The 26,176-nt window shown below is 45.7% G+C and overlaps 1 protein-coding gene across 18 annotated transcripts in view; it reads left to right on the forward strand.

The window, feature by feature from the left end:
- CADPS (calcium dependent secretion activator) overlaps positions 1-26,176 on the forward strand; it is a 211,152-nt gene that overhangs the window by 16,964 nt on the left and 168,012 nt on the right. For all 18 annotated transcript variants that reach the window (XM_071813271.1, XM_071813272.1, XM_071813276.1 and 15 more), the window contains exon 2: positions 23,944-24,057. In XM_071813271.1, coding sequence (XP_071669372.1) covers positions 23,944-24,057 — 114 coding nt within the window. The remainder of the gene's footprint in view (positions 1-23,943; positions 24,058-26,176) is intronic.

Raw genomic sequence — 26,176 nt, forward strand, 5'->3', positions numbered from 1 at the left:
GAGCTGATTTGGTACCTAAATACAATCTATCAACTATTGCAGAAGGACCTGGGTGTTTTGGTTTGTCGCTGTCAGTTTTTATTAATCTGTGATTTCCTTTGCCTGTCTTGTTGCTCCTTGATGCTGGTGGAGCAATATCGAGCTCTATCAGCAGAGAAGCAGGTCCCAAGATGAAACCAGCACATTTGTGTTGGCAGGAGTTTTGTGTTGGCTGTTACCTGCTGCCACAGTTAATTGTGTTGTGAAAACTGGCGCTGCTTTTGCATACGAGCTGGGACATGGAGGTGAGGTAAAGCAGTGACTCGTTAGTGGCAAAAAATCACATTGATTTCACTGGGGCCGAGACCTAGTTTATTTTGTTAATGCCGCACCGAGCAGGAGTGCAAAGGTGGTTGCTGATGGAACATTCCAGTGAAAACAAGGCTTTCTCATCCTACTCTATTGGGATTAACAATGACATTTGGCGGGGGGGGGGAATAATTAAAAGTAAATGCTTTGTTTTTAAAGGACTCCATCATCCGCATGACAACAGCTCTGTAGCACTCAGCTGCTGCAACTTCAGAACTCAGCTGGGATTCCCCAGAGCTCAGGAGATTATTTGACTTGGTGATATTATTTTGAAGATGCATTTATCCTTCCTTGGTGTCTTCCTGGTGCACAAGGTGCTGGCCCCTGCCACCAGAAAGCCCAGGAGCAGGTGCTGTTGCTGAGGTGAATGAAATGGCTTGTACAGCGATAGCAAACTGGTGTGTGCTGTGTCCCGTGTCTACAGGGCGCATGATGAAGGCGGGTCAGGATTCCTGCCTTAAAACCCCTGCGTCCAAAACTTTCATGCCATATTTGCATATGTGATGCTCTTCCAACTGCCCTCTCAGGTTTGTTGTCACTTTGGCATCGGCTGTTGGGACTCACACCTTTGACCCTGAGGTCTCTGTAGCTTTGGTTTCTGGAAAGTCTGGTTACTAAACTGCCATCTCCCAGCAGGTCTCGTGTCCTAAACCTCCTGCAGCAGACCCTGCAGCAGTCTTGCTTTCCTTACCCAGCTTGTTCAGAGAGTCGATTTCCAGACAGCATTACCTCCAAATTCAGATCTGTTCCTCATGTAACTACTAACAGTGCCATGAGAGTTTAGGCTGACCAGAGAGAATGACTTAGTCATCCTGGTACTCACTCTGGCTCAGCAATGCCTGATGTCTTTTGGCTCCTTTGGTGCCCTTTGTCATTTCCCTGCCGTGGCACCTGTGCCAGGAGAGCGCAGCATCCTTGTGGAACCCTCGCTGGGCGAGTTCCTCTCCTCATCTTGGGGATGGCCCCAAGGAAGCAGTCATTTGCATTGCTGCAGAAGACAGTTTTCTACCTCTGGAACCATGCACTGAACTGCTGCACATTCTCTTCTAAATGCATGAAAAAACTGGTAGGAAAAAGCCTGCTGAATTGTTTTGGAACTTCACAGAGGGAAAGAGTTTTGCTTTGGTAAGCTTTTTAGAGACGGATCTACACTAACTCTGTTTTGGGGAGAGAAACACTAAAGGTTTGGGCACTTAATGCCTTTTTTTTCTAGATCCCAAACTAAGATGCAAATCTTTTCTCTCCAAAAGATGTTTAAAACCAAGCATCTTGAGGCTGAAACAGTATGCAGAGAACTCTGTCTGTCCCTGAGGCTCCTGTCTTCAGGATTATTCAGATATTTGCAAGATAGAAGGGTGCTGAAACCAGTTGCCCTGAGCTTCTGTGGAAAAGTATTTGATGGTATGTGGTTTCTTGTAGATAACTTCCCATGCACCATCTTACATTTGTGGTACTTTTCCATCACCGATGCTATCAGTGGTCAGAGCTCTCTTCTTGGCTTTTATCCATCCTCTTATTTAAGATATAGAAAGAGCAAGGCAAGGGGAGGAGAGGCTGAGCACAGCTCATGTGGGGAAGGAGATCCCAAATCAGTGCTGGGCTCCAGCTCTTTCCCCGCTGTGTCTGTGGAGATGCCAGCGGCTGTGCTGGGGATGCTCTGGTGCTTGACATGGGGTATGTGACATCTTATCAGACACCTGCACGTAGTGCTCACAGGTCAATACCTCGTTATAGCAAATGCATGTGTCTGGCTTGCCTTTTTGCTCTCTAATTGCCGCCTCCTTGCTTCCTATCTGCATCCAGTAAGCAAGCTGCTGTGATAGTTAATTACTCTTCTAGGTTGAGTGCTGTACTATAGTCTGTTCTGTCAATACTAATTGTTTTATAGAAATATGAAGTACCACTTTCCATTCTCTCCAAGGACTTTGAGATGCAATGTGAGCTTTAATAATATCATTTGCCCTTCCGTCCAGCGCGAGCAGGAAAACCTGATCTCCCATTTGCAATGGGTGCTTAGAGTTTTCTTTTGGAGAGCCAAGAGTGCTCTGCTCTGCTTTTGGGGTCTGTTCCTTTGCCTTTCCAATAAAACTCTTTCCCTGCCCTGGTACCTTGCTGATGGTGTGTATTTGTAACTAATCAATTGCAAACCAAGATCAGAGTGAGGATTATTGTTTGTCCTGGTGAATCCAGGCAATCTTCCTCATACCATTCCCATCCTGGGTGGGGTTACTTCTTCTTGCTTTTCAACCTTTGGTTTAATAAACAGGTTGTGGAAAAGAATACAGAAATAAGAAGATATTGTAAGTAGCCATTTCCTGAGAGTGCACACAGTAACATGTAAGGATATCACATAAGGAAAACTCCCCATCTCATGCATGAAAAATGTCAGCCCTTGGCATTAAGAGGTATCGCTACTCCTTGGCTTTGGTGATCAAGGTCAACATCCACCAGTGATGGTTCTTTGCAGGAGGATTTATGATTTTTGGGTGTGTTTTTATTGCTCAGGAGTAAACACCAGATAAACCCGTATTCATTTATAATTAAAGAAAGGTAAATGAAAATGTGCCCTGCGTGTGTTCAGCTTCAGGTTACACAGTGTGTTTGTAGTGACAAATGTTTTGGGGCTGTGCTCTGATTCTCTTTGCCTCGCTGGAGGTTTTGCTGTTAGCGTTTGTCGTCAACAGTATTGCAGAGTAGGATGAACTCCCAGGTGCGTACCTGAGATCTGTGCTAGTTGTCATGCAGAGGTGAAATGGGAAAGCAGGGAAAGGCTCAGTGCCTTGCTGTGGGAAAGGGCCTGCCACCGAGATGCTCTACACCCAATCCCAACTGCTTGATGTACCCACAACTTCCTGCAGCAGCCTCAAAAATGAGATATGGGTGTGCCTGGGCTGCTGGTGTGATTTTAATGGAGATGGGGAGGGTTTGTTGGCAGAAGGATGGTTGGCAAAGTCATGTTCTCTGGTGGGGCAAGGATGATGAGGGTGTCTTAGCCCATCACCGCATAGCACTTCTCTGCTGGGGATGTGCTGCTGCCTGATACAGCTGCAGGTGCATGTCTTTGCATTTAGATCAAGGCTTCATCTGTTCTCGGATGGGTACGCTGAGCAAAAGGAGATGAGCTATGCAGGACGAGGGCCAGATGCAAGGTTGGATGGTATTCCTCTGCCTTCCCAGGGGTTTCATGGGGCAGAACCATGCTTAATTAGACTTGCTTTCAGAAGATAGTCCAACTTCTGTTGCTGTCAATGCTTTTCAATGGCTGTGGAGGGTTTGCAGACCCACAGGGCCAGAAATACTTAGAGACTGAGCACAGGGAGGCAGGAGTGCTGATCTGTGAGTTGAATGATGCCAAACAACTGCCAGGTACTTCCACCAGTGTGTCACATTGCTGGACACCCTCAGTGCATCCTTGTCAGGTTGGGGAATCTTTGTAAGTCTGAAGGTGCTGTACACAGTGTGAGATTAGGTGGCAGTCAATGCAAGCCATAAACTGGGAAATGACAGCTTTTTCTCTGGAGGAGGGGTGAGTTTTTTGCATATCATGTGGGATTTAGAAACAAAATGTACTCCAATGTGGACTGAACCTTTCCTTTATCCCATTAAAATACAAGGTGGGGGGAAATTGGCTTTTTAGAGTTAGTCTCTATCCTTCTCATCTGTGGTGAGGGCTTGGTGTTTTTGTGACCTCAGGTTTGTTGTTTGGTTTGGAGTTCTCTTACGAGGGCTTCCCACCCCAGCTGAGCACCCTCAGTGACTTCTCTGCTGTTTCTCCCTGCAAGCATTCAGTGAATTTTCATGTACTGCTGCTGTCACCTACATAAAATCTTATCGTGTGACCTTAAAAATGCATCCAAACTTCAAACCTGCTCCATCAGGGGTTATGAGATCCCCTGCTGGTGCCCTTTTAGTTATATGAGCCAGGCTTGTTGAAGGCTGCATGTAAATAGGTCTCTGAAAAGAGTTTTCTGATCTCAGCCACAAATCTGATTATGGTTACATTAGGGAATGGCAGCATGAGAAGCTGGGTCGTTGCTTTAAATTTTAACGTTAAAGGTCAAGTTCAGTTGATTTTTAATCCTTTGACAGCAGCAGCCTCCAATCTCATGAACGTGCAGCTTTGCGTGCATCCGCCACGGCACAGGCAGGAGCTTAGAGATCAGGCACCAGCAAGGCCAAGCTTTGCTTCTGGGACTTTTCTGGGGAAAAGAGGGAGGAATGTCTCAACTCTTGGTTTGTTTTAAGACAAGAGCCTGGAGCTGCTGTCACTCAGTGGGACCCAGCTTTGTGGGATGTGGGGGAGCCCCAGCACTTTATGCAGCCCCATCCTGTGCCGGAGTGATGGCATCTCACCCTGTGTGGGACCAGCGTCTGGAAACCTGTGGCAAAACACCCTCAGGGTTGGGTGGCAGTGGGGCTGGCTCCCAGAGTCTGCTCTGGGCCTGTGGCATCAGGACAGGTGTTTGGGGAGGGCGCAGGGTCACCCGCTTCAAAGGGGAGAGGGGTCCCGCACACAGGCTTGGGGTTGAGCAGCAGCTAATGATGCCACCAATGATACCGTGGGCTTAATATTCATCTCCTGTGTTTGCAAATCTTGGCGTGAGCTGCAGATTCTTCTTACGCTATTTTCTTGTACTATTTTGGAGCTGTTTCTTTCAGTTCCTTATTAAAATGCATGTGTTTTTCCTCATTTAAAAAAGATCATCTGTATCAAAAAGCTAATGATCACAATACCTGGCTTCCTCTTCCCCAACAAAGATGACAGCAGTGATAAAAATCATTATGTCGCTGATTGTAAAATTGCTACCTTCAGGCACGTCGTTATTTTAGGGTTGAGTTTTTTGGCTGCTACAACTTACAAGAGAAAGACAGTTGGAATTTTTCTCCTTTAATATGTAGTTTTCACAGCTCTCAAGTCTCTTTATCGAGTCAAGCTGCTTTGGCTGCCAGGTTGGAAAGAGCAGAAGATTAAAGTGCCTTTTTTTTTTAATATGCAGCTGTGCATATAAGTATATTGTGGCTTTCCTGAGGTAAGATAAAGTCATAAAGCTTTCCCGGTGGGCTTTTGCATTGCTTAGCTATTCTGGTCCTTGCTGCAGTAGACAATGAATATCCTTTCTTTAGGACCTTTTGCCTCGTCTATTTTAAGCCCAAATCACCTTCCTGTGGTTCCTGACATGGTCGTTATGGGACTACAGACCCTCCTGGCACCGAGGTGCAGCAGCTCCAACGGGGTTGGCATGTTGCAGGGTCCCGCTGAGAGTTTGGAGCCACCAGGATTCTAGTTACAAGTTTTCAGAGTGAAATCCCAAGGAGATTTTAGTGCAGCATCATATGGAAACGCTGAAGATTGGTGGGTTTATTTTTTCATTTTTTGTTTTGTTTTGTTTTTTTCCTCCCACCTATGTGGGGAGACATAAATGCCTGTCTAGGAAAATCAGGAACTGCAGAGAATGTCACAAACGCCACCATCTGCCCACCTCCCAAACAGCCGAGGTCTGCGCTCGGTGAATGACGACAGCGGGCCCTATCAAGGCTTCTATTTAATTCTGCATTACAATCCCTTTAATCTAGGATTATATCCAGTTGTTTTCTTCATGCAGGGTATATGCTGTCAGATAAAAGCAATAGCAGCTGGGAGGAGAAAAACGGCTTTGAAAAGGGGCTGAAAACCTTGAGTATCTACAGATGCATTTGTCAAAGGCATGAACCTACCTCACAGAAAAAAGAAAGAGTCCAGGCAGGTGCAGGGGCTGACAGGACCCTCCAGCTCTGATAGATGAAGACCATGGGAAGGCAACTAGTTGCAAATGAAATGGTAATTGCTTTCCCCTCACTGAGTGAAATCTTCTCTGAGGCGATTACACAGATTAAAGCTTCCCACTGCAATGTACCAGAATAAATATAGCCCGTGCCTCTTGCGGGGGCTGCTGCAGAGCAACATCAGGCTGTGGGTGCCCCATGCAAAGTACGGTGGGGAAGCTGGACTCCGGAGTAGAAACCCTGTAAAAACAGGGCTGTAAGCACCTCAGGCCATCCGATCACCCTCCTCCATCAAAGCAGCACTGAGTATGCCCAGGTGGTTCCTGATGACGTTTGTCCTGCTGGTCCCACTGGGTGTGTGGGGACATGGGCTTTTGGGCTACCTTCTCTGTTGCGTTTGCATCCTACTGGGACAGGGCTTTTTCCTCACTACCCAGCCTGGCTGCCTTGCCATTTATTGTCGTGGAGATGGGGTATGGAATTCTTTTCTTTGCAGCAGACTTTTTTTCCACACATTGAGGACTCTTGTCCTCAAAGCCTCTCCCACCCCAAGGGAGCTCAGGGTTCCCCTAGCCCATCCCTATGCTCACATTTCTTGCCTTGCTCTTCTTCCTGAAGTCTCCCCAGGTGGTCAGGGTGCCACTTCCCTGCTCCAGGGGATGGAAGGTGCTCCCTACGCCTCTTCCCTTGTCAACCCATCTCTGTGGGATGCTTTGGCTCTTTTTACAGCACCATACACCTTCCTTTGGTTGTGCTCAGCTTGTGGTCCACTCCACCAACAACTGAATAGCACTGTGCAAATGACTTGATGCACTCCTAGCCATACACTTGGCATGCTAAGTTAAACCATCGCCTTGAATAATGTGTACGTTTTGCCAACGTGATAATTAGTAGTAGATGCCACTTTGACTGCGATGCAACGTAGACTTTGCCATGCCTACACAAAATAATTTTCCTTGCTTATCGCAGCATGATTTAAGTACCTGGTTTTGTTCGTGTTGTTTGATTAGGTTATCATGCTATATAATTCCAAGTACAGTGCTTGCATGGTAGTCGCATAACAAAATTAAAAATCTGTACAAGAGTCATACAAGTGAGAGTCAGAGAGATCCTTTTCCACTCTAATTAGCTCCTCTCCAGAAGAAAAGAAAAAAAGCATTAAAAAACGCAGTTTGTTTCGGTTTGTAGTAGAAGATAATGCGTTGTGTGGGCTTGGGCAGTGCCACATGCTGGAGCATCATGCTGGGTGGCACAAAGCTGTGTATCTTCCCTGCAGCAATTTGCTCCCATGAAGAGTCTGGCTTTTCTAAGGCGGTTGACAAATTTGATGTGGACAAGCACAGGGGGGTTGCCCTCTCCATCCCTGGCCTGTCCAGTTCCCATCAGCTGTGCCCAAGGGATGCAGGCTTGTGTCCTTGACATAGCCCTGTGAAGGGGACTGATCCTGGCTCTTGTGGATTATCATGTGAAATCCTTTGAGTTACAGGCACCTGGAGGTGCAGGCTGGTGGGGTTTTTCGTTACTTCCATTCTGCACTGAGTAAAACAGGGAAACCAGGAGAGTCCGGTTATTGGCAGCAAAAATAAACCCTGGAGCTCAGCTGGGTGCACACGGGACAAAGCAGGTCCCTTGGACGCACAGGCTGCTGCAGAGGTGTTTGCAACCCAAGGGGCTTGAGTGAGCTGTAGGGGAGCATTCGCGCTTTGGGTTGTGAAGGTGATCTCGGTACCATCACTTCTGATCAAATGAATCAGCAGGGAAAAAAGTCTTTCTCTGGCTCAGGGCTAGTTGGTTTAATCAAAGGTATGTTGCTCTTGCCAGCAGTTCAGGCAGAATTTGATGCAGTCAGCTAGGTTGGTTGCTTAAATGATATGAAGTTATGCCTAGTTTTCCTCGAGTCCAAATTTCTGTGGTGTAAGTAACAGGATGAAATGAGCTGTTGCTGTCTGCGGAAAACCAGTAAGAAACGAGTGGTGGAGATGGTGGGAGACACTTCAAACTGGCAGGGGATCTGCTGTGAGACCTGATGCTTTTGCATTTTGCTGCAAATTGCAAAGGCCAAGGATGTGCCAGTGACTCGCCTCGTGTCGCACGCTTGATAAATGGCCATCACAGGCTCAGCACCTGCTTGTTGAACTGTTTTGAAGAAGGTAACCTTGACTCTTTCTCTAAAGAATCAAAATCTGTATTTACATTCTGGGGATTAATTTTCTCTAGGTTTTCGCATATCCAAAAGCCTCAATAACTTAAAGTGATGGTTGTAATGATGGACTTTTCTGTCTGAGCTGCTGAACCATAATGTGGGATGTAAATTAGTACATTTAAAATAGGTTTTGTTTCTCTGAAGTTGCAATGATTGTATAATTGCTGTCTGCTAAAAAACTATGAAAATAAGCGTAACTGTTTTTCCCTCAGTATAATGAATTTACAAGGCAAAAATAACATTGAAGCATCACTCTGAAACAGAGCTAGGCACAGCTGAACCCCAGGCTCTAGATGTGGTACTGTGTTTGAGCAAGGGTTATTAACTTTGTTCAATCAAAAATCTCTGTTTCGGAGATCCTGAGCTTCAAGGGGTCAGAAAACCACAGGAGTGGTTGTGGGAAGCAGAAACCTGAATGAGTAGTTTGCACAACGAGGACTTTACAGGCTACTCCCAAGAAGATGTTTATGTGCGTTTAGCTGGGAAGCAATAATAATTCTTTCTGTTTGCTTGTTAAAGTTGTACAAGTGAAGTTAGATATAGCCAAAAATCCCTCAAAACACCGCCTTCTGATTTTACACCACTGTTATTCCAAACCTATAGTTTTCTCATGGACCATCTTGTGTTTCTTGTTTTATTATCTTCTGATTCCATGCCCTTGTTTTTCCATACCTACCGTTTTCCCATGAATCATCTTATGTTTCCACTGGGGATAGAAATGCAGCCTCTGTGTCCCATCCCAAGGACCTCGGTGGTTGTTGGCAATAGCTGTTCCTGCAGTAGCTGCAAGAAACACTGCAGTGGCCACCTGGTTCCTTCCAGCTTGTTGCCAAGGACCACAACCAGTTGCCATGTGGATGCTGGAGGACGTGTAGGCTTGTGCCATTGCTGACACCTCGCTGGCCATTTGCGCCATTCCGATTCCCCATCCCAACTGGGACACAGCTCTTTGCAGTCAGTTGAACTTGAATCCTGGCTGTTTTCTCATGCTTGCAACTGGGATTGTTTGCATGGTACAGCTGCTGGGACTGACTTAATGCAGCACCGTATTTATCAGAGTTGTTCATCAAGATTGGAGGCTTTTTGGCTTCTTGGCTGCTGTCAGTATGTTCCTATTAACACTAATGGAAATCAGGCTCTGGCATCAGCAGCTCAACAGCCCCCACGCGGAGCTCTGCTGCCTGACAGCGTGATGCTGCAGGATTCCCGGGAATGGGATTGGGGAGGTAATTCCTTCTGCGTCACACAGAGATTTTATTGCAAGGGGTGTTGCTGTCGCTTCGTGCATACCGTGCCAGCTTAATGTTCTCTTAGTTTCTTTCTTGGGAAGAACCCATAAAACCGAAGAGCGTGGTGGGGGTTAATGCTGGTTCTGCAGGCACTAAGAGTAAGGGAAGAAAAGTCTTATTTGTTTTGAACTCTAGCATTTGACATGGTGATTCGAAAGGTTTCTCTGTGTCCCTCCATAGCTACAGGGAACATCTCAGCAGTCCCCGAGCAAGGAAAGCAGCCCGTGTTGCCCACCCAAATAGCCCACAGGCAACGGGATTCATGCACAGGCTTAGCAGAGAGCTCAGCCACCAGATCTGTTCAGAAGTCATCCTGGTCTTCTGAACAGGCTGGGGGCACCTTGCTCTTACTGAGTCATGTTGGCCAGACTCTGGGTTGCTCAAGATAAGCATCTTTATTCAATCATACTCTTGCTGTATGTGTCTGTTTGCTGTTAGCCTGCAATGTGGCAAGACATCTATCTTTCTGTGTTGTTTTTGTTTTGTTTGGGTTTTTTTGTTTTGTTTTGTTTTGTTTTTTTTTCTGGTGCTATCTAAAATTTCTTTCCTTCTCTATTGTATCTGGACAAACTGGGATTTGTTTTGCTTGCTTAAATCACATTTCTGTGAAAATTGACTATGGAATTAATCATAAAGCTCATCAAAATAGCACATTGTTTGAAAAGAAGTGATCACAGTGTAGAAGATTAAAGAAAATAAATTAGTTTTGCCCCCTAGATTTAAGGGGACCTTAGGTGCGCCCCAGGAAATAGCATGGGAAAGAGAGATGAAATTGCAAAGATAGGCACGTGTCAACCAGTGACTTGTGCCCAGCAGTTCTGCATTAGGGTTTGGGGAGACCTGTGCTTGAAGAAGACTTTGACTTTTGATTCAGTGAGGGGAAAAGTATCTTCTCCAGGACTGGAGCTGCCTGTTTGCTTTCTGATGGACAGTGATGCTGAAGTTCTCAGGTCACTTCTGTTGCCAGCTTCCCTGGCTTTTCTTTCCAAGATTTCCCAGGGGGGAAAGTTTGTTGCTGATTTTTGTTTGCCACAGCATTCATAATCTCCAACTCTCTAAGCTCACAGGCAGGGTTTGGGCTGGAACCTGGCAGCTTTCTTTCCTGCGTGGGTCAAGCCAAGTGCTGAAGCCTGGCTGGGAATGAGTTGGAGGTGGAACAAAGTTTCACACCAGTTTGTCCTTCTCTTGTCAGTGTGGGCAGGATACTTGCCCACTCTAGTAACCATCATGTGTAGACCTCTGAATTTTGGAAACCACAGACAAGAAGGGGTGGAATGGCAAAGTAGTGCTGGCATCACTTAAAAAAGCTCTCAGTGAAAATGTTGCTGCACCGAGGAATATGGGCTGGTTGGTGCTGCTTTACTGGCACTTGCCCTTCATCCATGCCCCAGCCTTGCCTGGCTTTCTGGACAAAACCTGCTGGGTCGCAGTTGAGCTCGGTCTCATCTTCGTTAAGGGGTTTTGAAGCTGGTGCGGTGGTTTTTGGCAGTGCCTGCCTTCACCTGCACACCCCGAGGGCTCCCTGCTCCCTCCCCATCTCGCAGCGCACCTCCTCCCTCTCCCAGCTGCCGGGGTGCTTGCTGCGTTATCCCAGAGGGATGCTGAGGCATTTGTCTTGGAGACAGCTGTCAATCAGGGACGCCTCCGCCCCAGCAGGCTGTGGGGGCCACTTCTGCAATGTGTCTGCGAGACATGTGCCTGGGGAGAGGCGATGGCTGCCTGTGCCAGTGCCCGCCCATCCGTTCGCATCGGGGCAAAACTATGAGCAGTGCTCATTCAAATAGTTCAGGGCATTTTCAGGTTAAAAACTGGATTCTCAGATCCTCAGTTCCGCAGCTTTTATTTAAGCAATATTTAAGATCAATATTTTTCCTTGCGGTTTCTGCAGGTAACTGTTATCTCTAATCCTTTTGGTGTAGGCTGAGGCTTCTAATAGAAATGTTTGAGTTAGCAAAAAAAAAAAAAAAAGAAAAATAGCAATCCATGCTGTAGGCTGAGGTGAACTGGATCTCTGGGACTGTGTGTGCGTGTACAGCGCAGCGTGGGATCTGTTCTGTGGGATCGGAGCACACGGGGTCCCGCAGCTCAACTGAGCTGCCACCGAGCTCCAGGATCCGCCACCTGCACAGAGCTGCCCCCAAGACATAGCCCATTCCTTGGGCCGGCTGGGAGGAGGAAAATGAGAGCAGTTATTCAATGCAGAGTGCTCATTTGGGGAGCTTATTTTCCCACTTTTTGTGTTTTTTGACTCTTACAGTTTCAGTGACCTCTTCTAGGGCTCCTGGGAGCAGAAACGAAGCTCCTGGTTGGAGAATGCTGTAGGCAAATTTGAGAACAGCTGCCTTTTTACAAAGAATAATTCGATTTTATCTTTTCCTCTTTCTGTATGCCCACGTGTTCTCTGCTCCTGCAAACACTCCTCTGCAATTATATGCTTCAAATCTGCAATAGCTGTGCTGCTTTTTGTGGGGGTTTCAACTTGTACTCTCAATGTGCAGATGAACTCATTACCAGATGTAGTTACAGGCAGTTCTTCCCTCCTGCCCTTTAGGACTGTGCTCTGCTACCTTGCACAGCCTTCTCTCCTCCCTCCTCCTGGGCTTTTTCAGCCAGCAGTAAGGTGAGATAAAAGACATGAGAGATCTGGATACTGGGCTCGGACAACATATTCTGGGAGTGTTTTGAAGAGGGTATTTGCTCCATCTGTTACGTCCCCTGCTGCTGCAGGTCACTGCTCTTGTAGCATCAGCTTGCAGTTCTCGCATACGTGCACAGAGACAGCTCATCCGATGGGAAAAGGATAGCAGGAGCAGTAACCTCCCAGCAGATATGCCAAGAGCTCATCATTCAAAGGCCTTAAAAATATCCTGCCTCAAGTCCAGAGAATTAAAATGACACTGTCTTCTTTTTGAGACAGCCTTCAATATACTACATTGCACAGGAATCCATAGAATAGCTTTCTGTACCTTTAAATGAGGCCATTTCTAGTGTGTAGTCATGTGTTTTTAGAAAGGATCTTTATGTAGAGCCAACACAACTGTTGTGTTAAATACTGCCAGACTTTAGCTAGTTAATATATAATAGTGACTTATAATATTGGTATAACAAGTTACACTAGCCGCATGGGGTATGACCCTGTGGGGTATGTCCCTATGGGGCTCTCACCCCATCTTTGTGATACCTCAGAAAATTCACAAGATTTGCCCCATTCGTTTTCAGCTTCCTGGTATAAACTGAGTCAAAAGACTAGGGCTGTGGAAAAAATTGGATAATTCTAACTATGCCTTTCCTTAAGACAATAATATATCACCTCAGTAGAGCAGTGTTATTGGAGATAATGTTCTTTAATGTCTTTGAAGGAGCAGACATTCATTATCAGCTTTTTGGGGTGCATATCAGCCACCATGCAAAGGCAAATTCTCAGGTCTCTGTATGGCAGTGGACACGGCAAGTTGAAATGCTCTGTTTTCTTGCAGTAGTTTGCTGCCTCAGAACAAACTACCTTTTACCAAACTTTTTCTTCCAGCTCCAAACAACATGCCCTGGTAAAATCTGAGATTACTCACTTTAGCAGGAAATGTGAGGAGGAGGAGGAGGTACACTACAGTTTCACACCTTTTCTCTCTTGTTTTTCAATCTAGAAACAAGTTCTGTTCTGGCTTAACTTGATTGATTGAACCTTTTTCAAGTGTTTTCTGAAGGAGACAGCTTATCTTTTACTGGATCAGAGATGTGTTTGGCTCTTAAACAGATTTTTCTTTAAAATCTGGGATGTTTTCATTCTTTTCATTTGTTTCCTGGAAATCATAGCATGCACACAGAATAAGGGAAAATTTCAAATAGGACAAGTTGTACTTAGGCAGAGCTTCAGTGTGTAATAGGTCAGGTCTCTTGATGGACTGTTTTGAAAATATGTTTTCTTTGGAAAGGAAATATTGCTCAGACCTGTGTGTGCTTCCCCTTCCACCCCACCAGCCCAGTTTCAAGTTGGTTTAGACAGCAGCACTCCATTTTGGGGAGTCGGTGGTACCCTCAGCTCTCAGTGAGGGGTTTTGGATACGTGCGGGATGCCTACAGCAGAGCTCACCATTTCAGCCTTGTCTGCCTGGAAGCTTCTCTCCGTTTCTCGCTCTCTTGTTCAATCCCATCAAAGATATTCCCTCCCCTGTTATCTTCAGCTGAAAATGGCACTTTCACAGAGGCTGGGACGCACCAGGAGTCCTTGAGTCTCCATTCATTTGCCTGTCACTTCTGCTCGGTAAGAACTGGTTTTAAAATAGCTTGTGACATGGAGGAGAGCTGGAGTTTAATGATGAAAATGGTATAAAAATAACTCCACACAAGACTCATTTTTGTTGTTTGGAGATCTGATGTGTCTATAGGAGATCTTTAGCTCTGGTTGTTTAATGTTGTCAGGTCAGCATGAGTCACTGTGTACATTAATCAGAACGGACGATTAGCTTCTGCAGTGTGTAAGGTCTGCCTGGAGTGGGAATATAGAGATTAAAACAGTTCAAATAATTATTTAAAAGTGTCTCTCTAAAAGTAGCTTGCTTTTCTTGGATAGCACACTATCCTAGCCTGTGAGAGGCTCTCAGTCTTTTCATGTGTGTAACCACTTCTGGAGAGAAGTCAAGTGTTTTATTCTCCTTTCACAAATGGGAGATGAGACACAGAGAAGCAGACAGCTGGGCTGTTGGAGAGCAAGGCCCTGCCTGGGTCCTGGGACACAGCCTTCATCTATGGGTGACCCACCAGCATGGACCAACTTGTGTTCCCACCACATCCCACACTTTCTTTTTGGACTCAGTTTATGGATATTTAGCTGTCCTTGAGTTGTACCTGGGATCTGCTTATGGTCTTCAGTCCAGACACTAAATATAGCAAGCCTTGCCTGGCCTCTGAAGTAGTCGAAGATCCAAGATGCTTGTCTAATATCAACAGCAGTATGGGTTACTGACCTTCAGAGTACTGTACTGTCCAAATAACACTGGCCAGGGTGGTGGTCAGAGGTTGTTCATTGTTGGTTGCTCGTCAGGAGGGGCTGGCAGGGTGTCCCTGGTCAAAGGGGCTCTGGCCAGATTGATCAGCTTAGTAAAGCCATTTGCTTTTATACAATTCTTTCTTTTGGGCACCTGGGCATCATTTGTGCATCTACCTTTTTAGAGCACATTGGAGATATTGCACAAAACTTTATTATTAAATAAATACAGTATCAGCTATCTATTGCAGATGATTGAACTGAGAGATTTTACATGCCTGATTTGGTGACAGAGGCTTAGGGCTTTGTGACCACTGGACATCCGTACCCCAAACTGACTTTTTTACTTTCCTTGTCAGTAAGTATGTAAAACATCCAGGTTCTGGAAGTTGTCCTCAGAATATTCTGAAAGACATATAAATTCTAGTAGGTTCATAGCTCAGCCTGCCCCTGACTTTTCCAAGGGACATGGCATGTGTGACTTGTGGGAGATGACCCGTGATGTTCTCCAGCTCCACACTGTGTAGCACACTGTGACCTTGAGGCATGAAAATACGCAAGGTGAAGCCTCAGAACCTGTGTCACATCAACACTCAGCAGCTTCAGGACACTATGTTGTTTTCCATCTAAAATAAAATGAAAAGGAGCAAAAATATTACTTCTCAAGACTGCCTGTAAGGCTCGAGAGGAAAAGGAAGGTCTTCCCTTGATTCTTTTTCCTGGGCTAAGTGTTTCTTGAAGGTCTCAGAGCAGCAACGGATTGTGCTTACCACACATTCTGCACTGTTGGATTGCAAGGGCAGGCCAAGCCATTTCAGTTATATTTGCAGAGAGGTCCTATGCTAGTCAAAGCAAACATGACTTGACCTGCATCTCTGCCCAAGGCCCCTGTGTAAGCGATTGCGTTTGCAGCCCTTGGGACTTGAGGTGAACCAGGGAGTGACAAGGACTGGGAGGGAGCGAGGAGAGTGTTTGGGCTGCAGAGACAAGAAGAGAAGCCAACTGCAGAGTCCAGCCTGAAGGACACCTCAGGGGAATAAAAAGGGATTAATCTCCTGCCTTTGGAGCACCCAGAGGGACAACCCAGTGCTGGGGGGATTTGTATGACACTCTGCCCATCTTAGACAGCCTCCATTCTGTTTGCCTTCTGGTTTTGTTTGCTATCTGAATTTCTGCTAGTATTTTTATGGGTTTGTTTTTTCTGTTTTATTAACAGACCAGCTACGCTTTTGCCAGAGGCAGGATGATGCTGGGCTTTCTGCTGAAGGCTGCTAGATCACAATGATATGTTTTACCCAGCAGAGCTCACCAGGCGAGGCTCCCGTCACAGCAGCAATCACCAGGGAGGTTTCTTAAAGCAGCAGTTGCCGTTCAGCCCATGCTCAGTTACTGGCCTAGTATTTCATCATTGCTATTTCTTGCTTGTATCTTGTGCTGGCTTCTCCATTCTACTGAGATCAAAGTCATATTTTTATTAATCAGTAAAAAATAGGGACACGTATCTGTTTGATCATACACAGAAAAATACCCAGCAGGGCTTGCTTAGTCTGCTGGATCTACGGCTAACTCACTCAGCTAATGGCTTCCTTAGGTAAAATAAGATCAAAGTTGGGAGAAGTTCCAAGTTTTCTGTGCTCTTGTCAGGTGGCTTTCTCTTGGGGTTAGTTGCTTGCATCTGGCTGCAGAGGAGGGACCAGCCAGGGGAAGAGAGAGGGCAGGAGAAGGAAACTTGTAGACAGGAGCAGAAGTTCCTGAAGCTGTCAGAGCTGCTTTTGTCAATAAGCGTGGTTGATCTGCATGGAAAAGGGGGCCCTTTTCAGGGAACCCTTTTCAGGGGGGAGATGCAGGGTTAGCATGTGAGCACTGGATGGACACACCTGGTACAAAGAGAAGAAGCAAGAGAAGCAGGCAGTGGCAAGGTGTCCTTTGATGTGTCTATATCTAGGCCTCCTTGTGGTGGCAGGTTGCAGAAAGAAGGTTTATCTTGGGAAGAACAAGGGGGAAGGTCATCATGGCAAAGACCCAGTCCCAAATCCTGGCTTTGCTTTCCTCCTTTAGCACTGTGCATCACTCTGTTTCAGGAAGCAGGAGCAGTTGTAATAACATTTTAGGTCTTTCATGTGTATCAAAGAACTGTGACTAGCTAGCACAGTGAATCATAGAAAAGAAATGCACTCAGGATTTGAGAGGACAAAAAAGAGTATCCACATGTTTCAAAGCCAGCAGCTCAGAGCCTGTGCTTTGTCTCTTCTCATAAACCTGCTACCAAATATAGTCTGAGGTAGTGGAAAGGAGAGATCTGCTGTGCTTCATCTAGAAGCTCTGTGCCTGCAACTAGCCTAACCAAAGAGATTGATATTTTACCTTCCCATTACTTATCCAGCAATACTTGAGCCTCTTTAAAGAAGAAACGTTCCAGGAAATGCCAAAATCATTTAGTGCTCACTGCTCGTCAAAAGCTGCTAGAGTTTGCCTGTAATATTGGAGGCGGCAAGAGGTCCTGGCAAGGAGCTGATGCTGTGGTAGGGCCTGGCTGGGTGGTGGCTCTGTGGCTGGACAGAGCAGGGGAATCCTCCCTCTGCAGGCATCTCTGGTGCATTTTCTCACTCCTTCAGTCAGTTTGCTGAAGCAAACATTTACTGTTCGATCAGGAAACATTATTCTTGTATTGTCAGGCTGCTCGAGTGAGAGGTTGGTTCTGTCTTTGAGCTGCTAGTCAGTGCTGGGCTGGTGTGTCAGGACCACGGGGCTATTTGCGTTGCTTGTGCTCAAACCCAGCCTGATTTCCAAGCACGGAGCAGGAGTGTACATTGTCGTGTTGCTCCTGGGAGGTTCCCCATCATTCTGACCCATCCCCAGCATTGCAGCTGGGCTGAGCTGGCTGCTGCAGGCAGAAGGGTTTGTGTGTGCCCTTCATTGCTTGTGTGTAAAACTGGGCATGGTGATGGCACAGTCCTTTTCTCTGCATCACATTAACTGGGCACCTTTTCTGAGAGAGGGGAAGGTGGCCCCAGGGTTGGTGGCCAGGGATGTAGCCAGTGATTTGCTTGTTTGCCATCCACAAAGAATGTGCGTGGCAGTTGCACCGGGGCCTGTAAATCATGAGCAGGCAGAGAGGAGGCAGCAAATCAAGTGCTCACAAAGAGGGAATGGTGTAGACAGCCCGTAGATCAGTGGGTGTGTGCACAGTGATCCACGTATGGTCAGACTGTAAGGGAAAAAGACGTGCTGGCTCGGTATCTGTGGAAAGATGTACTGTAGCTGTCAGACACCAAAGCACAAGGAGATTTCTCTGGTAACAAATATTAAACATCTCTGAAACAACCAGAAAATATGCTGTTAGGGAGCTGGAAAAAGACCAGCAGTTAATACTGCTTACTTACGTTAACAGCAAAAAGCCAGCGACATTCAGCCATTTGCAAAGCAGCTGTGTCTGCCCAGGAGGGTTTGCAATTAAAACCCCAAATTCTGGGGATAAGAGTCACCCCCAGTGTGGTCCTCTCTCCTGCTGGGGGGAAAGCAGGACTTGCACAGGGAGAACCTGACACGCTTTCCCAGTACAAAATAACCTGACAGGCTTTTTTCTAATCTCTTTCCCATCGCTGGGGCCTCTGAGCAGCACTCGGCTGCTCCAGCTCCATGCACTGCCATCCCTCCCTTCCACATCCTTCATGTCGTGGCCAGCTTTCTGACCGTGGAAGCAGTAAAGATGAGGGATGCTTGTTTGATTGGTTCAACTTTTTCCTAAATCACCTGGTGCTGTGGAGGAATAAAATATTTATTAGATGTTACAAAACAAAACCCAGAACAGCAGCACAGTGAGCAGTTAAATATTCCTCCCTGCATTGGTACCTGAACAGCAGGTGCCCTGAAGAAGAAGAGCTTCATGCTGCTCTCAGTTGTGTGCTGTAAGTTTGTCTCTCTAGACAAAAGGCAGAGGCGCTTCCCCTGAGAATTACCTGCAGTCCCCAGCTGAACTGTTCTTCGAGACATGGGTGACGTTGCTGGGCTGAGCCATCAGGCACCAGCGTGCAGCGCCCCTGCATCTGCACATCCCCACTGTGGGGATGCTCTGGTTGCACCAAAACACCCAATCCTCGATCAGAGGTGTTCAAGTGTGGCAGTAAAGGAGGGTCATCTCTCTACCTTTCACTCAAAAACCTCCTTCTATGGAGTTCACATCTTACTACTGTTCCGGCAGCTGTCACATTGATGGATATGGCTTTATTAGCTGATTTGAGTACACACAGAGCTGTAGGTGGGTTATTCTGTAGCCTGACATTGACATATCTGTGGTTAGCCTCAAAACATTTGGCAATCTCCACTCTAGGATGGCCTCTCCTTGCAAATCTGCCGTTGGATATGGTACTGCCATAGCATAATGTGGGTTGTGAGGGACTTCTGGAGGTCTCTGGCCCAATTCCCCTCCTCAAAGCAGAACTCTTTCCCAAACCGGGTCATGTTTGTGCAATCAGGTTGTGAAAACTTGCAGGGCTGGAGATGCCACAAGCTTACTGGGCCCCTGCCTCAGTGCTGAACAACCCTCACTGCAACATTATGCAAAAATTCTTATAAATCCTTGTGAAACTCCTTTTTACTAGCTTTCAAACAATGTCATCTGTGACCCTTGGACATTTAATACTGTTGTTGTGCATCATACAAAGCTTGGAAAGACAACTGTCCTGTGAGTGCAAGTCATCTTGTTTTCTTCACACATGCAGATTTGAAAGTTCACTGTAAAAGAGTGAAAATCTGCAGTTGTTCTAGTTCTTCCAAGTTCAAAGAATGTAAATATGAGACGCTGCTTTGAGACCATCTATTGCCATTATCAGTGTGGGGTACAAACCCTAGATCCTCTTCGTGTATTATTGTGTAACATAGACCCTAAGCAGTGAGCTATACAGCCGTACTTATTCCTGTGTACTCAGACACAGCAAAATGCTTTGGAGACGGGATGGATTAGTGAGGCATGTTGCTGTGCATAATTTTTTTCATAGTACTTTTCTACAGCAAACAGCTCCTCTTTGCAATGCTCTTGCTCGCCCGTGTAGGCGAAAGAGTCTGGAGATGATGTGCAGGGACAGTGCCAGCTGTTTGCTGGCTGGAACAACTCTGGAGAAGGCGCCATTGCTCCTTGTGTTCAGGTTTGTGTTCAGCTCTGAGTCAGATGGAATATGTGCGAAAATAACATACCAAGAAAACTGCTGGTGAGCATTTGTCCTGAGGAGGCTGGTGTGCCACTTGCTGAGATCTGCATCCAGCAAATACAAGAAATTGCCTCCATGATTTGCTTGCGACCCTGATGGGGACATGGCACATGCCAGAATTTTACCCCATTTCTGAGGTCGCTAGATTACCCTGGATACGCAGTTTATCTTAAACAAACAAACAAAAAACCCAAACAAACAAACAAAGACTATTTGAATCTCCACATCTAGTGACTGGTGAGCTCTTCCCCATCATTTAGTCCATTATGGAGTCTTCTGCCCAGCTTCCTATAAAAAGATGTGCAATCCATCAGGAATGCCAGCTCAAAGCTCCATGGGTGCCCTGCCTGACACCTGTGCCAGGAGTTCATCACCGACTCAATTAACTATATTTTTAACGTGCAGGTTTATATCTGGCAACTTAAGTACTCAAATGCTTTAAACAGGCAAAGGCTGTGAAACACTCTGCTGCATAAACACACCACAATATTAACCTGGGGGAGTTCACCTGGGTCTGGAATCACTGTGTGCAAGCAGGGTGTTCTGTAATCTCTGCTGAGTGCAGAAATGACTGTTATTTCTTTAACAGCTATCGCACACTGAAAGCAGTTGTGTGAAAAAGCAGCGAGGGTTGGAAAAGAGAGGGAAGGTAAATAGAATAAACCTCTTGACCCCACCGCACTGCTCCTGTTGACTCCCAGCTCTCTGCTTCTCTCCTGTGTGATGGCACCTGGATCTGTGTTTGTGCAGGGGAGGGAGGTTCTGCCCCCGCCAACCTCACACCCGCTGGGCTTGCAGCCCCACAGGACATCGCCTCCTGCTGTAGCTGGTGCAAAGGCTGTGATATTGTACTGATGTGCTTCCAAGGGGAAGTAATTCTCTTGTTTTCTGCTATTTGTAAGCACACTGTGCAAGGTAACTAAGTGATAAGTGGTTTATATTGGCCCCTTAGTGGCCTTACCGGAACTGCAGAAGCTGTTGGCTTGCTTTATATGGATTTCTAGCCCATCAGTGGTGCCATGAGTAGTGAGAGATAGAATAACACCCCTGCCTTTAGAGCACTTCATCTTCCCGGTGAGTGTTCAGGGCATGTGCTGTTTGAAGCTGGTGGGTGTGCTGGTAGCATTGCTTGGCCCTGCTTTGGGGTGTGACATTGGGGCTGTAGTTGCCCTCCTGGCCCCTCCAGCCTCTGCTGGGGAGGTGCTGCCTCCTGACTGCACAAGGGCCATTTTTGGGATTTGGTAGTGAAGCCCTTGGCCCCTGATGGGAAGAGGAAGAGGCATAAAATAGGAGGTGGAGTGTGCTGGGCAGATTTTGGTGACCTGGGGGTCTGACCACCCTCTACTTCATGGCTGGTGCTCACTTTCTGCACCGGGCATCTGCTGCTGTGCTGAAGGAGCTAAATTTAACATGAAAGCAGTTTAGTTTTGGTTGGAATTGACTGCTTTCTTGATAATGTCTGTAACAGTGGTACAGACACGGATCAATACACCAGTGCTGTTTTATGGGATGGAATAGGGTCCCGTTAGCTGGGGACTGGGTAATGCTGCTGTCTGATGTGTTCAGATATTCTCCTTTTCCCTGAACAGGGAAAATACTTGCATAGAGCTTGGGGGCGAGGAGGAGGCAACTGACACTCCAGTAGAGACAAATCTGATGATTCATTTGCACAGTGCCCAGGAGCTCACGTGGAAGCTGCGTAGTGTTTCTAGGAATTTCAAGAAGCATCACTGGTTTTGAAGGTGGCCCATTCAATATTGAGGAAGGAGCAGAAAATACTGCTACTAGGTGGCATTATAGGAATTGAACAATCAAGGACTTCTGGAGGTTGTCCTAAGAAATAACCTGGGGGGGGGGGGGGGGGTGCAAAAATTGCCATGTGCATTGTTAAAATCCCAAATGAAAAGGCTCTGGGCTCATAGGATCTCTGCTCTTAGTATGTCTTTCCTTGTGCCTCGACACTCTGATTTCAATGTTACCTGTAGTTTTCCTGCTTATTTTCTTGGTTTCTTATGGCCTCTGTTGCCCTGTTGTTTCTGCCTGATGCTCACAATGGTTGCTAATACAAAATCGTCAATAATTTTAATTAACATCCTGCTTTTCTCTTCTTCCAGGTAATTAAATGCTAAATAAAAACAGACCTAGTGCCTTCGCATAGGTGTCTCCCACTTGATCACTACATTGTCTCTGGCTCTTATCACTGACCAATTTTCTTTTCAATTCCATAAGGAGCTTCCATCAGCTCAGACAGGTTTGGAGCCTGCTTTACATCTGATGCTTTGTGTATTGCCCAAGGGCTCGTGATGTCCAGGGTTCTATTGGCAAACACCACAAAGGATTTTAAGTGCCTGACATGACAGATGGACTCTTAGAGCCAAGAATCACATTCTACCAGCCTTAAAAACAGGAGCTTTCAGCAGAGCTTTTCCACAGGGCTCATTGCAGATGGTGACTAAGGCTGGGGTGGGTCAGGTTAGAGGGATGGTTCTTGCTCCTGTGATGCTGAGTCTTCTTGCCTGTATCAGACCTTATGAAGTGTTGGCTGCTGTTTTGGGGATGGGGATGACCCGTCTTTCCAGCACCCACAGGGTGGTGAAGGCTGCTCTATGTTTTCTAAAGCAGAGCATATTGAGTCTTGCTTTATGTCACTTTGATGAACATTTCTCCATAAGCACCAGGATGAACTAATGCCAGATTATCGCATCAAATTGCCATTGCCTACTAACCCTCCTCAGTGTGGTGTTGCAGAATTAATTACTGGTATTCATGATGTTTGTTTGTTACTGCAGTCCCTTAATACTCTGCGTGGTGCATCATCTAGATCTAGTGATATTTATTGTTGTGTTTTCCAAGTGGTCCCTCTCCTGCTTTTTATCACTAACTGTGTTTACCAGGCTTCATTATGCTCTAGTTGCTTGGATCTCTGTAGTTTTTGATACTTTATTCAAAGCCATTTAAGTACTTAAAACCATTCATTTTATTTTTCTCTTCCATTCTAATGGGTTGATTTCTTCTGCTGTCATACAAGTGAGAAAAAAACCGTCTTTTCTCTAGACCTTTGGTCATTAGTAAATAGTTGTCTTAATTCTTACTTCTCTCTTTTCCCTTCATGTTTGAAGTTGTCATATATACATCTTGTTCTCTTCCTTCTCTTTTGTCTAAAGTAATTCTTACCCTCAAACAAGGAGTAGCCATGTGGTAAACCAGGCACAACTACAGTTAAATCCCTGCAGTGCTTCAGCATCAGTGTCATCTGCAACTGAAGATGATGTACTGGTGTTGTTGGTACACGACTTATGTGCCTGCTGTGGCTTTGTCTGCACTACAAGCTGAAGAGGTGGAGGTTTTCAGCTATATCTGTTTTTAAACTGGCAGATAAACTGGTAGAATAATGGCATGTTATTTTACAGGGCTGGAATAAACCCCTTGTAAACTTTCTATTGATGTCATTGTGCCAAAATTAGAACTGTCTTGTAAGCTATACCAGCTGTATGCTGGACAAAAAAATGCTTTGAGCAGCAAAGAGACAGCAGAAAAAGCCCTTGCTTGGATAAGGAGAGCAGGTTGTCCCTCATATGATTTTTTTGGCATTAAATGGCATTAAGTTATTTCAGTACTTGTCCTGACTGGTGTTTTATATGTGACAAGCCAAAAGAAATGACCAAGATTAAAAAAAAAAAATGCAAAAATAATGATGAAAGCTCAAGGCCCCAGAGTACTGATGACCACAGTCTCCAAGCTTGCCAGGCATCCTGTTGGGTGATGGAGCCTCATCTTCTGCTGGAGAGGAGAGGCTGAATGGGAAGCGATTGCACTGAAACAGTCTCTTCTAAGCATGCACACAGCAGCTTGCTTTTGGCTTAACTATACCTGAAGTGGTAAAAGTCTCATGTACATTTTGTGGTGGCAGAGTTGTTTAGAAATGATGTTTGGGGTGATTTTAGGTGACCATGATGCTTAAATGAACTTGCTGGGGTGTAGAGCGCGCATGGATGTGTACCCACGCGTGGCTGATTCCTCTTCTGTTGCTGCGGTCCCCAAAGCAGAAGTGCACATCATAAGCACCCTGATAACATATCACAGAAGATTTTTTTTTTTTCCTCATACATAAACCTTTTTTGACTAATATTCTCTTTTTGGCATGTTTTGCAGATAAGTAAGCAGCAGCTCCAAACAATCAAAGATCGTTTCCAGGCCTTTCTCAATGGAGAAACCCAGATTGTGGCAGATGAAGCATTTATAAATGCTGTCCAGAGCTACTACGAGGTAAGGAGGGATGATGCAATATTCATATGAATCCCTGTTCTCTCCTTTATTCACAGATGGGGTTGAATCCTGAACTAATGGATTCTTTGTCCTTTGTCAACAAAGCACAAGACAAAGGCAAGTGTGAAGCTGCACCCATCTGATGTCTGATACATCACGAGGTTTGTGAGGCTCAGGGTTTGAACATGCAACCATGCGGCAACTCTGGCAACCCTACACCACAGTGTGTCCTATAGCTTGATTATGCAGAGGATCGTCCTTCTTTTAAGCTGAAAAATACCTTCCTGGTACTTTTAAACAATGTACTCTGAGACAGGGAAGTTGGCACAATATAAAACAAATGTCATATGCTCCCTATGAAAAACACCAAGAAAAAACTGGGCAGCACATTGAGTTCTTGCTGGAGCTTTTGCATTGTCTCTAATTGACTTTTGGATTTTCAGCAAGAGTCATGTCTTTTCTCTTTGGTATGACAAGTGCTGTAAAGCAAAGTGGGAGGGAGGGAGGATGTACATCTACAAAACTAGATGATACCAAAGAACATGAAGCATCATTCATAATTGTGCAAAAGAGTAATTATGCATGTTGGTCTTTCTGCACCTCTTTGTATGCAGCCCTTAATGCTGCCTTTCATATCTTTTCTCAGAAGGAAAGAGCTTCTGTTTTTGAAGGAAATCAGTGCTTGTGATTTGTATGAGGAACGTTGCTTATTTTTTTGCTATCCTTTCTGCAAACCATTTCTCTTTCTCCCTAGAGCTATTCTGTCATAAAAGGTGAAGATTTTGAATTGCCTACGTAAAATATTTCTCTAGAATTGGAATCTAAGAGGGGACCAAAATCAGATACTAAAACTGAAGAGAATTTTAACTCTATAAAAAATGTCAACAGCTGCTTCTGTGTAAGGAAAGCACAAATTATCCTTGGATTAACTTTATTAAACCAGCACAGTAGTTACTGTTCCATCATTCTCTGTACAGGAAGGAAGCTGAAAGTAATTTATGTCTCTTATCAGAAAAGAAATTACCAAAGGATCGTCAGTTTATCACAGCCTCACCGAACAGATGCTCTCAGACTGTTTCCAGGATGGTGTGAGCTGCATGTTAGGGTATAAGAGCAGCGTGATCTATTTAGATAAGACTATTGGGCAGGAAAAGGAAACTGCTTAAAAACAGGCAAATTACCTCCCTGTTTCACTGGTGGGTCTGGCTGAAAGTGTGTCCTGATCAGATCCAGAAGTCCTATGCTAATTAACCCAAGTAATCAAACTTACAAAGAGCGGTTGATCAGCACTAGATGATTGCAAACCCTATGTCTTCAGTTCAACTGGATGCTCCACTGGCTCTGTCCTACTTAGACCACAAAAAGCATCATGCATTTCTCTGTGCCTTTAGCATGATTTTCTTTATCTCTTCTTTATCTATTGGTCTCCTTTGATTTATGACCGTGTACTTTTAGCTTCTGTGCAGCTCTGGCATGGTTGCCTGTGTCTTCCTCAGCACCATCTGCAGCGGCACAAGGCAAATCCTCCCTGCAGAGAGTCTCTGCCCCTCTCGGTGTCTAAGCATCGTTCCCTGCTGATGGTGCTCTCCTTCCTCCCTCCTCTGCAGAGAGGTGCCCACCCTTGTGCGAGCCACGGTGCAATCGCAGCAAGTCCTGCTTATCTCACCTTCTGCAAATCTCATAGTTCTGTGCAAATAACCATCCCTATCTAGAAGTCTGCGTTTAGGTACTGACTTATAAAGCTGCATGATGGCTTGGAAAATGCTAAAACTTTGGGTTCTGCTCAAATGAAACTGGCCAGGATGTGATTGACATTTCTAAGGGCTTCACTTATTATCATTGCAGAATAGGTTCATTACCTGGGCAGTGATTTTGTTGGAGAAAGAGGTAAAGGTGACATGGTAGATCAGGGATGTGTTTGTTCTTGCCCTGAATGTGTTTGCGTGGGCACTTTCTGCTGTTAAATCTGTGGTCAAGGGGCAGGTGTGTGATTGCCAGTCTTAGACTAGTTCACAGGCTGCTCTCAAATTAAAAGATTGAGTGACCTGAACAGGCTCTGCTGTTGGTCTGCAAAGCACCACTGTGCCTGCAGGAGTGCTGCAGGTCCACGTGTGTGAGG

This window comes from Patagioenas fasciata, chromosome 10, assembly GCF_037038585.1.
Source record: "Patagioenas fasciata isolate bPatFas1 chromosome 10, bPatFas1.hap1, whole genome shotgun sequence".
Classification (NCBI taxonomy): Eukaryota; Metazoa; Chordata; class Aves; order Columbiformes; family Columbidae; genus Patagioenas; species Patagioenas fasciata.